General features: G+C 38.0%; 1 protein-coding gene across 1 annotated transcript in view; it reads left to right on the forward strand.

Annotated features, from left to right (window-relative positions):
• FOLH1B (folate hydrolase 1B) overlaps positions 1 to 14,347 on the forward strand; it is an 85,635-nt gene that overhangs the window by 34,789 nt on the left and 36,499 nt on the right. Inside the window, exons 5-7 of the mRNA XM_044668217.1 lie at positions 9,528 to 9,653; positions 12,476 to 12,662; positions 14,079 to 14,172. Of these exons, the coding sequence (XP_044524152.1) occupies positions 9,528 to 9,653; positions 12,476 to 12,662; positions 14,079 to 14,172 (407 nt within the window). The remainder of the gene's footprint in view (positions 1 to 9,527; positions 9,654 to 12,475; positions 12,663 to 14,078; positions 14,173 to 14,347) is intronic.

A 14,347-nucleotide genomic window follows, 5' to 3' on the forward strand; every position in this document is an offset into this window, starting at 1 on the left:
CCTCATTGTTTATACTGCCTTTAATCAGGATGTAATGACCTTCCCTGTCTTTTTTAATCATATCTATTTTTACTTTGGCTTTGTCAGAAATCATAATAGCCACTCCTGCCTTCTTTTTCTCATTTGCTCAAGCCCTGAACCTTAAACTTGTATATGTCCACCCGCCTCATATGTGTTTCTTGTAGACAACATATGGTAGGATTTTGGTTTCTAATCCACTCTGCTATTTGCTTCCGTTTTATGGGCGAGTTCATCCCATTCACATTCAGAGTTATAATCATCAGTTGTGCATTTGCTGACATTTTCGTTTCCTCCCCTATTCCTACCCCTTCTCCTTAAACTATTTCCTTTAAAACCAGTGGTTTTCTATTAAGACCCTATCCCTTATCCCCTCCCTTGACTAACTTCCCTTTCTACCCGCTCCCTTATTTCCCCCCCCCTTTTTGTTTTTAATGGCCTTATAAATTCCCTCCGCCTTCTTCTCCCCTCCCTTTTTTTTGACCTCCCCACTCCCCTGTTTCCCTTGATTTATCCCTTCTGACTTTCTCAGAAGAGTTAGATAGGAGTTTTATGTCCCAATGGATAGTATAGCTACTCTTCCCTCTCTGGGTTGATTACACTGAGAGTAAGGTTTGATTATTACCTCTTAATGCTCTCTTCCTCTCCTTTTTATAATAGTATTTGTCCCCTCTCCTTCCCATGCCCTCTTTGTGTGTAATAGAATATCCTATTTTTCTTATTCACTCAAGTTTCTCTTGGTGTCCCCTGCTATTCACCCCCTCTTTCCCATCCCCCATGTCATCTTAGATTATTTAGTGTTCCACCCTCACCCTGTGAATTATTCTTCTGATTGCTATAATAGTGAATACTATAATAGTGAATAGAGTTCACTACAGAGAATTATACATAACATTTCTCTACATAGGAATACAGATAATTAGATCTTACTGAGGCCCTTAAAAAGGCAAATTTAAAAATTATAAGTTTTCTTTCTTTCCCCTCTGTTTCTTATTTACCTTTTCATGTTTCTCTCAATTTTTGTGGTTCGATATCAAACTTTCCATTTAGCCCTGGTCTTTTCTGTGCAAATACCTGGAATTCTTCAATTTTGTTGAATGCCCATACTTTCCTCTGGAAATATATAGTCAATTTTGATGGGTAGTTGATCCGTGGTTGCAGGCCCAGCTCTCTTGCCTTTCTGAATATTGTATTCCAGGCCTTACGGTCTTTTAGCGTGGAGGCTGCCAGATCCTGTGTGATCCTAATTGGTGTTCCTTGATATTTGAATTGTCTCTTTCTGGCATCTTGTAAGATTTTTTTCTTTCGCTTGAAAGCTCTTGAATTTGGCAATTATATTTCTGGCCGTTTTCTTATCTGGGTCCAATGTAGTGGGTGTTCTATGAATCCTTTCAATGTCTATATTGTCCTCTTGTTGTAGGACTTCAGGGCAATTTTGCTGAATAATTTCTTTTAGTATGGAGTCCAGGTTTCTATTAATATCTGGTTTTTCTGGAAAACCAATGATTCTCAAGTTGTCTCTTCTAGACCGGTTTTCTTGGTCTGTCAGTCTCTCATTGAGATATTTCATATTTCCTTCTATTTTTTCAGTCTTTTGACTTTGTTTTATTTGTTCTTGTTGTCTTGAGAGATCATTAGCTTCTAATTGCTCAATTCTAGCCTTTAGGGACTGGTTTTCAGCTATGATCTTTTGGTTTTCTTTTTCAATCTGGTTCAATTTGCTTATCAGTTCATTTGATTTCTGAGCCTCACTTTCCAGTTGCAAGATTCTACCTTTTAAACTGTTATTTTCTTGCCAGATCTCTTCCATCTTCCTCAGAATCTCATTTTTGAACTCTTCCATAGCTTGTGAGGAGTTTTCCTTATTTGAGGAGGGTCCGGATGCTTGTTTGTTCTCCTCCTCTGTTTGCTCGGTTGTCTGGATTTTCTCTGTGTAAAAGTTGTCGAGTGTTAAAGACTTCTTTTTCTTGTTGTTAATCTTTCTCTTCTTAACTTCCTGATTCTGGGTAGCCATCATTAGCCCAGCAGCTTCTCAGCTTTATCCTCGCGCTCGGGATCCGTCCGCGGTCTTTTGGCTCCTGAGGTCTGAGTTCTGGTTTTTTCCAAGGTCAAGCCCCCTGGTGGAACCCCTTGCTTGATCCTCTGCAGGAGGTTTCTTTACAAGTCTCAGGGCACTGCTTCCACAGTCGTATACCCGTCTACGCTGGTTCCCCACTCAGGGTTTCAGAGCTTTAGCTTGTGTCTGTGTCTGCCTCCTCCCACGCCTCCGCCGCTCCCGCGCTCAGAGTTCGCGTACGTTCTTTGGCTTTTTGGGGTCCCAAATCTTGCTGCTCTCAAGAACAGGCCATGGAGCTGCCAATGACTCGATGGGTGCCCCAAACTTGCTCTATTTCTTTTTAACTGGCTTCGGCGCTATAGGTGGTGTGTGTGGTAGGGGTGGGGGTGGGGTGGCTGCTCAGCCCACGATTTAGTGAGAGCTGTTTCACCCCTTTATAGCATGGAAATGCCTTGATTCCACGTACCTTCCACGCTGCACCCTGTTGTGGGGTTCCTCCGTTCGTCTGGACTTGTTTTTATGTCCCCTTGAGGAGTCTTGTGTGTTTCGGTCAGGAGAGGTTAAGAGCTGCTTTTTACTCTGCCGCCATCTTAACCCGGAACCCTCAACCAATTAATTTAAAAGAATACTAGGGGATTTAAGTCATTGTCTTAAAGCAGATAATGCCATGAAAGAAATATCTAAAAACTGGTTGAAGAGAATCAGCCTTGCACCTTTTTGTGATGTATTAAAACAGCTAGCCAGTTTGAAATCCTGCTTTCCAGCAGCAGTCCAGATAAATGATGGTTGAACCCAATGTATGGAACTCTTAAGAGGGAATTGCCCTTGGGAAAGGCGGGAGGATCAAATTTGTCTTCCACCCTCCCACCCACCTCTGTTGACTGAGTGATAATCTTGTGAATTTTAGAAGATTAGAAAATTGGGAGTTCCCATAGTTTTTGGTAGCAGTATTCATCAAAGTATCAATGGCTGACAGCAGTATCTTCATCAGTAACTGAGAGACTTATCAAGGATATACCCGATATCTTGAAGATATAATAGCTTTAGGACTCTATGTATCAAGAACTATGCTAAAGCTTATGTTTTTCTGATAAAAGTAAACTTTCTAAATAGAGAAATTTCTGTTCTTGTTTTCTCTTTTTTAATGTTTGTTTGATTCCTTTATCTAACTCTGTGGGATGTGTAAGTTAACCATTATAACAATTCCTTGAGACCACTCTTTAGAGGTAGACGTGATTGAATTCTGGATTAGAAAGTACCTTTGGTACTTAATAGACAACCTAAGCGGGCCTTCATGTGTCTTCCATGAAAAGAAAAAAAAGTGACTTCTAGGAACCAGTAGTCATGTATTTATGTTTTAACCATATCTGTTCCTCAAACTTGAACTCATTCTTTTCAGAGATCTTATAGGGACAAGGAGAGACTATATCCCTTCTGGGGAGGATATTTATGTAGTAAATATCCTTACTCTACACTTAAATACACTCACTATACCCTTAAATATACTTTCTACTAGGTAATTAGCTTGGGCTAATAATCAGTGGGAAGTCCACTGGTGAATCCTTATAATGGATAGTATAATGAAAATCTACTCCCTTAGGCTTACCCCTGGAACCATGAAGGGAAAAAAAAAATGGCAGCTCAACCCCATAATGCAAATGGGATTTGGGAAAATAGATTTAAAGATAGTGTAAACACATGAAATACAGTATTAAGAACTTACTATGTGCTGGGCTCTACAGTAGGTGCTAAGACATACAAAAAAGAAAAGAAAACTTCTATCTCTAAAGAATATAGATTCTTCTAGGTGAGACAACACTAGTTACTACTAGTGGACACGACCCAGCACCCTAAACCCAAAAACCTATAAAAGAGCAGTCCCCTCTGTCCCCAGAATACATGCCCAACTTCCATCATAACCATCATTTAGGGCAGTGGTGTCAAACTCAAATCAAAACTTTTTTTAACATTACGGTTTATTGTATTTTTATTTATTTTGTTAAATATTCCCCAATTACATTTCAATCTGGCTTGATCTTGAGAGTTTTGAGGGTGGCAAATTTGATGCCTCAGATTTAGGACAGCCATGCCTATAGAGAAGAGACCTGTCATCTTAGCTACTCCAGCTACTCTCTAGTCACATAGCTAAGTATCTGAGGTCAGATTGTTGTATCTAATTGCCACATATGGGAAAGTAAGCCTAAGAATGGTAGGTAATAGAAATATGACCTAGAATGTAGACCTTGGCTGTAGCCTTCTCCCTACAGCCTTTTTCTTGGGGCCAGCTCTTGTGGAGGTACAAACAAGCAACTGTCCCAATTCTATGAATACTGAAGAAGACAACAAATTTCTCACTACCAAAATAAGTCGTTGGCACCATCAAATGTTTCAAAGGATATAGTTTTCTCAATAGAATTTACACTAAAGAGAATACTTTGCTTTGCCTCTGCACCCTAAGAATCACTGGTCCCTTCTGTCTGATTGACAACTGAAGATTCATATATGCTTTTGTTATTCAGTCATTTCAGTGGTTTTTCTGATTTTTCATGACCCTTTTTAGGGTTTTCTTGGCAAAAATACTGGAATGGTTTGACATTTCCTTCTCCAATTTATATTATAGATGATGAAAGTGAGGCAAACTGGGTTAAGTAACTTGCCTGGGGTCATGTTATGATTAAAATTCTACTGACTAAATAGATGACTATATCTTAGTTTATAATTATTTATTAAGTAATAAAATCAAGTCATAAAAAGAAAAGGCACCAGCCACGTGTGGCCAGCTGATCTCTTAGCTCTCTCCCCCGTAACTAAGACAGTTCCAAGCTAGACTATAAGCCTCTTCAGTCTAGAATTCCAGGGAAAAAGGGCCAATTTCCTCCCCCTCTGCCAATTTAAGCTCTTTTGTCCCTTTCTCAAGCCTCTTTGATTAGATGACTGACCTCAGTCTGAACTAGGAGTGAGACTTCTGGACTTGCCAGGAATCACCACCAGCACATGTGCACTCTTCTACAAATGGCTCTGCCTAGTTCATTAATTGCTTCACTATGCAAAAAAAAACTCATTTACAGAAAAACAATGAACTTGTCTCCACCCTATTTCAAGGGAGAAGGGAGCAAATTCATAGTTTTAATCTTAAAATCAAACTTTTTTCTCCTTTAAAATCCAGAGATTGTCTTGGGCTGCCAAAAAGGGGTACAGATTGATATTAACTTTCCACAGTCACATAACTAAGTATGAGAGGTCAGATTTGAACTCAGGAATGAGTCTTCTTGATTCCAGGCTGGGCACTGGGCCACCCAGTGTCTCTTTTATATGTACTGCCTCCCCATATTTGAATGTGGGCTTTTCCAGAATAGGATATGACTTATTTTTCTCTTGTATGCATACCACTTAACACAGTATTTTGTATATCAAAGTACTTAATAAATGCTTTTGTTTTAGTGTTTTTTAGTATTCAGAGATAAAAGCTAAGATTTATATTGTACTTTAAGGTTTGCATAATGCTTCATATATTTTTCTCATTCACTTCTCACAACACCTTGTGAAATTGGTGCTATTGTCATTGCCAATATTCAAATAAAGATATTGAGACTAAGTTAAGTAGTTTGTCTAAGATCACACACAGACCAAAGGATATGGTCTGAACTTGTGTTGGTTCAAATTCAGATCTTTTTTATTGTAGGCTTGGCCCTCCTTACATTAAACCACCTACTTCCCTACACAAAATTTACATAAAATAATCTCCTGGGAGATGAGGTGCTTTGTGTAAAGGAATTTGTCTTAAAGAACTTAGTAACTGGGGACAGCCAGGTGACTCAACGGATCTTAACCCCAGTTGTCTATCCCTTACTGCTCTGTCTTGGAACTAATACTATTTTTTCTAAGACAGAAAGAGAGACACAGAGACAGTCTAGGCATAATTGGCCTAGACCTATTTATTTATTCATTCAATCAGTCTGCCATATTTCGTTTATGTATTTGAAACTGGACTAAGTAAGAAATATGTACCTAACATGCAACAGGGCTTCCAGCACATCTGTGGGAGTCTAGGATGCCTCAACACAAAAGAAAATTAGAACTACACATGCCCTTGGTGTCAAAATAATTCTGCCCCTTTGTATTGCAGGCAAAGAAACTGAGGCACAGAACAGCTAAAGCTGGTTTTGAGTATCACATTTCTAACCAGTGACAGAACCAAGTCAGGAATCCAAGTCTTATTTTAAGCCTAATGCTTATAGTCAATAGTCAATAATAATAATATAATCAAGAAACATTTAAGTGCCTTCTATGTGCCACATACTGTGCTAAGAGCCAAGGATACCAAATGAAAACAAAAAAAGCAGTTCTTGCCTCCAAGGAGTTGATAAACTTAGTTGGGGAAGATAATGCAAAAAATAAAATTGAAAGGAGGTAGCATTAGAGGGTGCCTGGTGCTGGAGGCATGCCCTGATGTTTGGGATTCGAAACCAAGTAGAGTAACTGATGGAAAATAGGGAGTTAGATGGAAAGTTCAGAATATTCTATGAAGGAAGACTTTAGAAGAAGTTCTGCCCTCTAGTAAGAGGAGACAAAATTGATGGTGATGAGAAAGTTTTGAATATCTGTGATAATGATATTTCAGGTGATTGAACTGATCCTGGGAGAGCCATGATGTTGCTGGAGTCAAAATCAAGCAGAGCAGCTGGTGGAAAATGAGGAGTCTTTGGTTTTCACTTTTTTGGGGTCTCTTCAGTTATGCATAGGTTTGCCCTCTACTAGGAAATTAGTGTAATATAACAATAATAATTTTAAAATATTGTTTGCCTGAGGCTTCTATCATATGAGACAGGCTTACTCCTCACACCTGAGGCTAGTTTTTCCTTAAAAAGCATTGAAACTAACCCCAGAACTTATTTAGCTGAGGAGACTTAAGAAAAGTGCAAAATGGATGGGGGCCTCCTAAATGAGGTTTGGAACAATAAACAAGTGGTATAACCAACACTAGGAAGCTCTATTTTTAACTGAATCAATATTTTATCCTTATGATTATTCTTTCTCTGCTCTGAATGTCATTCTCTGGCTATGGCTAAATCTTTATTTGTTAACTATCTAACTGTATATTTTCATTCTCATCTTGAAACTGAGCTACCACTTTGCCCTGTTTGACCTGGTCTACTGCATTTGTTGGTAATTGGCAGTCCTGGAATGGTTCCCTTGAAATAAAGGATGGGCTAAACAAAAAAGAAGACCTTGGTAGCCTCTGTTTAACAGCTAGGTGCTTCTGGAGACATGTTCAGTGACAGTGGTTGCTTATAGAGAAAATCCCCCATTGCAGGAGATTTAAAGATTAAAATGCATTTATCCAACAACTAGAGATAGATATGAATGTTCTCTTTTGTTAAGAATTGTATCTTGATAACTGCTATAAATTGTCAGTCTAATCAGTCAAGTGGAATGTGTGGCAACACAGGCAAACTGAGGCAAATTTTCTCCAGGACAAGATAACTGTTTACAAAGAGTGACTCATATAGCAGTTAATAAAGTGGGTCTTACTGGGCTTCTCAGGTAAGTTAATGGGAAAAGATCATTTTTATTAAGTTCCACCGAAAGGGGGCGGTTGGAATTGTTAAGAAGTTTGAAAATTAGCTGCAGCTGGGGGGGAGTGATTTGGCCTTCAGGTGTGGCTTGATCACTTCTCTGACAACTAAGAAATATTAATTGCTTTATGTGTTTCAATTGCCCCTTAGTAATCTTAGCTAGAAAATCAGAACCAGGGAGCTGCTAAGTGGCTCAGTCAATAGAGCGCCAAGTGTATAGATGGGAGGTCCTGGGCTCAACAAATTTGAACCTTAGATATTCCCTGTCTATGTGAGCCTGGGCAAGTCATTTAACCTCCATTGCTTAGCCCTTACCTCTTTTCTGCCTTAGAACCAATTAAATCCTAAGACAGAAGTAAGGATTTAAAAAAAATCAGAACCACCCCCATCAGGATCATCCCATTTAGTTGATCTCATGGGAAGACCAAGCCATCCTTCTTTTTGACAAGTAAAAGGAAGAGCAGAAGAGCTGTCCCTTAGAGAGGAGCTCAGTTTAAGGGGGATTACCAGCAGGACAATTGAACGAAAACGGAGTGAGAAGAGCCAGAGACCCAGTAGGTTTGCAGTAGCTGATCTGAAGTGCCATTCTGCTGATTTTTATTTTTATACCCTTTTTTCTTTATGATCTCATACAGGTTTTGATTTTCCCATACATTCAAAATCACACATTAACTTTTGAAACATCATATGATTGGCATTTACTAATTATCTTACTGTGGTTAAACAAAGGAGCAAGCTTGTCAAGAATTATTCATTACGGAATGGCTTAGTTGGAACTTATTCTTTTCAGCCATCCATAAGGTACTAGAACATCAGTTCCTAGCTAAGCATAATAGTTAATTATATTTTAACTAATTAAATAATGTATACTATTCATTCCCATCATCAATCAAGTAGATAGTTATGGTAGTTGATTACATCTAATAAGATACAATCATATCAGTCTGGTTCAAATTTTGTTCCCATGCTGTTCTTTCTGCTATAGGGTTAATAAGAATGCAGTTCTGGAAGGGTGATTCTGTGCTAATTTGTCATTGCCTTATTTTCCTTGTGTTTCACTTGTGTTTCTTTGGTCTGTGGGAGTTTGGGAACAAACTCAGGCCAGGTATTTTCTTGCTGGGAACTTTAGAAAGTTGCATTAACTCACTAACTGCTGGTTTTTTGCTGGGCTGATTCTAGGAGAAGTTTCTATACTCTGGGGGTTTACAGGGGTTTAATTTGGGATAGTGGGTAGTCTGTGACTGTGATTGTTCTTGCCATGAATCTGTATTGTTTTTCTGTGTCTCCTTGGAGCCAAATAAGGATATTAACTGTAATAATTTCAGTGCAAATGAATGTCACTGTAAAAAGAATCACATAGGGTAAACTGAGTGTAGAATTTCCATCCTCCTGACAACCTGTCATGCTGGATTGTCAGAGCTTGTGAGTAGCCTTGCTAAACATCACAGCCTCGATGGCTTCTGGCAGCTTAAAATAATCTTCTGCTTACTGGTAAAGAAAACAGCATTATAGGTTAAAATACTTATCAAGTAAATGCTGCAGGGGGCTAGGAATGATCACTATTTAATCTCACCTTTAGTGTAGACTGGGAGAGAATTCATGAAAATAATGAGTTTATGGGAGAATTTATAAGCCAAACTGAGAAATGGGGTTTGAAAAAATTGGAAGTAACAAGAATTATTAAATGATACAGCATAATTTTAGTTTTATTCAGTTGACACTTTTTTCTTTGTCTCTTACTACTAAGAATGAAATAAATAATGAATATGAAAGCCTTAGAAAAGGCTTGCTTTGAATTGCTAAAGTTTCACATGTTATTATTCTGGAGAGGCTTCAGAAAGTGCCTTCTTGTTTTTAATCATCCTTTTTCCCATTAGGGTGAACTAGTATATGTGAATTATGCAAGAACCGAAGACTTCTTTAAATTGGAGCGGGATTTAGGAATCAATTGTTCTGGAAAAATTGCTATTGCTAGATATGGGAAAATTTTCAGAGGAAATAAGGTAAGCTCACATTTTTTTCTACCATCTCTTATCCTTCTCCCACTTTTCTACAATCCATCTATTTTATTGAAGTTACAGTATCTACTTAGAATTTCTGGCATCATTTTGCATTATTGTTCTATAACAAGTGCCTTTCAGAGTCAAGATAGAGCTCCTAGATTATTCCTGTAAACCCAGGAAAAATAATCAAAGAAAAAACATTTTCCACAGCAGCTATGTTTATTTCCTTAGAGAGAAAGAATTCACATATATATGTGTGAGTTCACCAAACAGTCTAAACTTCATATGTATATACTTTTCCATTTATGGAAAATTGGGAGTGAGTAATTTAGAGGAGCTATCATCATGCAACAGGAAATGTTCAGTGATCACTTGAAATCTTATATACACAGCTTGGAGAACAACCTTGGAGTCATTTGTAAGATTTAGGGCCATGATGGTGAACTCATGGCATGCATACCAGAGATGGCATACAGAGACCTCTCTGCAGGCATGTGCCATGGCCCATCAGAATCAGTTACTAGGAAGGCAGAAGGCAGAAGGCAGAAGGCAGAGAGACTCCGTTGGAGCTGCTCCCTTCCTCTTTCCTCTGAGCAGAGTGCTTGAGCCACTCTCTTTCTCTCTCTCCTATCTGGGGTAAGGGAGCAGTGCTGGGATGGTGGGAGGGATGGGGCACAGCACACAGTCTCTAAAAGTTTTGCCATCACTAATTTAGGGGGTTCTTTTAGGGCCAAGATGATATTTACTCTCATGCGGGAATTATGCCTACAACAAACACATTCGGTTTTTATAGTCAAGATAGGCACCTCTGGCTTATTTTAAGTCTCTTCCTCAGAGTCAGTATAGTGGGGTAACTCTGATAATGCCCAACTGTTAGTCATAGGATCAATTAGAGATGTCTGGAAAAATGTATCCTAGTCAGATTCATTCTGTATTCCCTGTTATTGTCACTTCCACATTCTCCAAGGAGGAAAGTCTTTGGGACTATTGTAAGAGCAAATTTTTGAGGTGGGAGAGTGAATGCTGGTTCTTACCCAATGAATTACAGCTCAGATCCCTTAATTTGAAGGCATGAAAATGTTTATTCAAGGCTATTCCAGGTAGTATAGCCACAGTGATGGAAAAGCCACAGTGATAGAAAAAGCAATGATGATTGAAAAAGCCATAGCTGGGATGGAATTGTAACCCCCTCCTCACCTTACCTAGGGATTCAGATTGCTAGATTTTATTATGGGTCTGGGGTATTGCCCTCCTCCCATCCTGGGAATTCTCCTCCTTCCATCATATTATTCCTTCCACAGATGTTTAAGGAGGGCCATTCCAGGAGAAGGGGCAGGGAAGGAGTACAAGAATGCCCAGGGCACCTGGGTGATATTCCCTCCCATGTCCTGTTTGTCAGACATTCAACTTTGAGTGTCTTTTCCAAGTCTTGTAGTCTTTTATTGAAGGAAATAAAGCCTTCAGGCTTGATCTTGAAAGGTCTTTTATCAGTTGGGAGGAAGGGCACAGAGAAGACACAGTTTGCCTAATATCTGCTAACTAAAAACATAAAGATCTAAAAGCTCCATTAAAGAAAAAGGTTCTCAAAGCATTTTTAAGATTTTAAGACGAGGCTATTCTAGAAAATGAAGATGGGCAGGACAGATAATTCATTCTACATATAATTTGTGTAAACTTGGAACCTTGGACAAATCACCTAACCTCTGTGAGCTTCAGTTTCTATATCTGCAAAAGAAAGAAAATGTATTCTGTTCTCTCTGCCTGATAGGGGAATAAAAATATGAATGAAATAACAAAAGTGAAATTGTTTTGTAAACTATAAAGTATTAGTCAAATAGAAGTATATTGCTATAAGTTATTATAATATCAAATTTAAATTAAGTAACATTTTGTAAAAGAAAAAGGGTACAGGCAAAACAAATAGATATTTAGCAGCCTTTTGAGTTATTTTCTTTTATCCTGACTTACTCATTGATTTTTAGGGGAATCCAATTTCAAAGTTACTGCTTACCTACCATGATTAGAAAGCCCTAGGGTAAAGTTGGGAAGTTGGAGTGTAAAATAGCTAGAGCTTATTCTCTTTTTATAGTAGTAGACAAGGAATGTTACTGCCAACATAATGAAGATTTGCCTGGGGTGTGTGAGTGTATATATTTGAGCACAATCCAACTTTTGATACCTATTTTAAAATGTACATTTTTGGTGAGAAGAGAAGGTAGATCAATATATTATCATTGTAGTAAGTACCAAAATAAATTTGATTGTTATGTGGTGTCAACCTTTAAAAAACAGCTATCAAAGTAGTTATATCAGGTCTTTAATTGAGACAAGAAAATTGTAATATAGAAAACCACACAGAGCTGCAACTCTGTGTTTATTATCTGGGAAGCCACACAGAGCCAAAGCACTGGGACTTTCACTGAACTATCAAAAAGGAGATACTTAAATTCTTAAAGGTGGTGGGGAAGAAGGGAACAGATGGAGCAACTACTAGGTTGACAGAAGCATAGGAAAGACCCTATAGCCAGAAGCTAGAGTAATTGGTAAGAGGTCTGTTCCTGAGATTTGATTATCCTTCTCAATTTCAGTTCCTAGGCAAAAAAAAAGTTAAGCCCTATAAAAGAGGAAAAACCAACTACTAGTCAACTTAGTCATTATCCCTCTTTAGTGACCTTTGTTTAACACTTGGAAAGTCAGTAAGGAGATTTCCTGAAATGACATCATTAATAGCTAGACTTTATGTAAAATTGTGATGTCTTAGCTTTAGAATCTGGCACAACTAATTTAGAATATATATATTTAAAAGAAAACTCATCTTGCAGGTTAAAAATGCTCAACTGGCAGGAGCCAAAGGAATTATCCTCTATTCTGATCCTGCTGATTATTCTTCCCCTGGAGTAGAACCTTATCCAAAGGGTTGGAACCTTCCTGGAGGTGGTGCCCAGCGTGGAAATGTGCTAAACCTCAATGGTGCAGGTGACCCTCTTACTCCAGGATATCCAGCTAACGGTGAGTCATTTGTCCTCAGTCAGCACTGAACACAGAAGGGAAAAAAAGAAAAACAAAAGCCCAGGATGACATATACTTTTCTACATTTTAATTTGTAATATCTACTAACTAGTAAAAAGTATATGATCTAAAAGCACCATTTAAAAATTTTTTTTCAAAGCATTTCTAAATTTTAAACCACCATTTCTCATTCCCTCCTACTGCACACCCACCTCAATATCATATTATTTCCTCATAATAGCTTTTTAAAACAGTGCTGAATGCCATTTAGTTTAATTGAATTAGACTAGCAGCCTGCTAAGGTACTTTTCAGCTATCAAACTTTGTGATTCTGTGAAGACCCGAAATTCAATTCAGCAAATGTTCGTGAAGTTCTTTTATGGTCCAGTGTGATGTGGTTGATAAAAGTCCAGCCTGGGAATCAGAAGACATGGGATTACCACTGGTATATGTTCACTGTATGGCAGTTAAATCCTCAGTCCCCCAAGTGTCTCTCTAAAACTAAATTACATGGGATTTCTCTTAAATCTGGTGACTTCCCTCTATTTATTATCTGTAATATATTTTGTATAACTTATTTGTACATTGCTTTTTGTATAGACTTTGAGTTCCTTGAGACCAGAGCTATCATTTATCTTTTTTTTTTAATTCCTGGCATTTAGCATAGCATTCTTCTTACTCCATTGTTCTTCTGGGCCAGAGAACCGCTTCGCCCCTTCTCTCTCAGTATTCATTTTTTAGGTATTTTTGTTCTTATGTGGTCATTGGAAGATGGTTAGCAGGTTTTAAGTGTTTCTTACTTTGACATCTTGGCTTGATCTCTTCAGTATTCCCTAGCTCAGTTGCTGAGATCCATTGGGGTCCATAGCTGCCCCTGCCACCACCATCAGTGCTGGCTGTGTCTCTCAGATATTTGGCTTCTAAGGTCCTTTCGAACTCTGAGATGCTGTGATAGCTCAGAAGTAGAAAAGGGTAAAAATCAACATTTTCTGCATTGCCAACTTCTGTGCTTCATTTTGTCCAAGACCAGGTACTATTCTTACTATACATTCTTATTTTCTTGTATAGTTCTTTCCCTTTACTGAGATTTTTCATTTTCTCTACAAGTGCTAGGTAGCTTGGGAAGAGCTATCTGCCACATTAAACTTCAAGTCATAGTCATTTATGTTTGTGTATTTGAAATACTTTGATTCATTCCAAAATCAACCCAAAAATGATCTTGCTAAGAAAAAACAAATATTAACCACCAAAAGGAAGAAAAGGTTCTGCATTGAGCAAGTTTTCTTACTTAGAATATTGGACTCCTGGAAAAGAAATAACAGGCAAATTCTCTTTCATCCAAAAGTATAGCATTTTGTTACAGAATCATTTGAAAAGATTGATTATCTTTGTCTTTTTTGTCTTTTTTTTTTCCAGAATATGCCTATAGATATGGTATAACTGAGGCTATTGGTCTTCCAAAAATTCCTGTTCATCCAATTGGATACAATGATGCCCAGAAATTACTAGAGTAAGTACATTTGAAAAGAAATAAAAATTTGAAAGCAAAAGGTTAATTAGATTCCTAGGCACCAACATGAAATAGTCAGCATGGTACAGGAGAAAAAATAAGGAATCAAAAAATCCAGGTTCAAGTTTTTGTTTGCCACATACTACCTCAGAGAAGTCATTGAACTTCTCCTATT

The sequence above is a fragment of the Gracilinanus agilis genome, chromosome 3, assembly GCF_016433145.1.
Source record: "Gracilinanus agilis isolate LMUSP501 chromosome 3, AgileGrace, whole genome shotgun sequence".
In the NCBI taxonomy this organism is placed as follows: Eukaryota; Metazoa; Chordata; class Mammalia; order Didelphimorphia; family Didelphidae; genus Gracilinanus; species Gracilinanus agilis.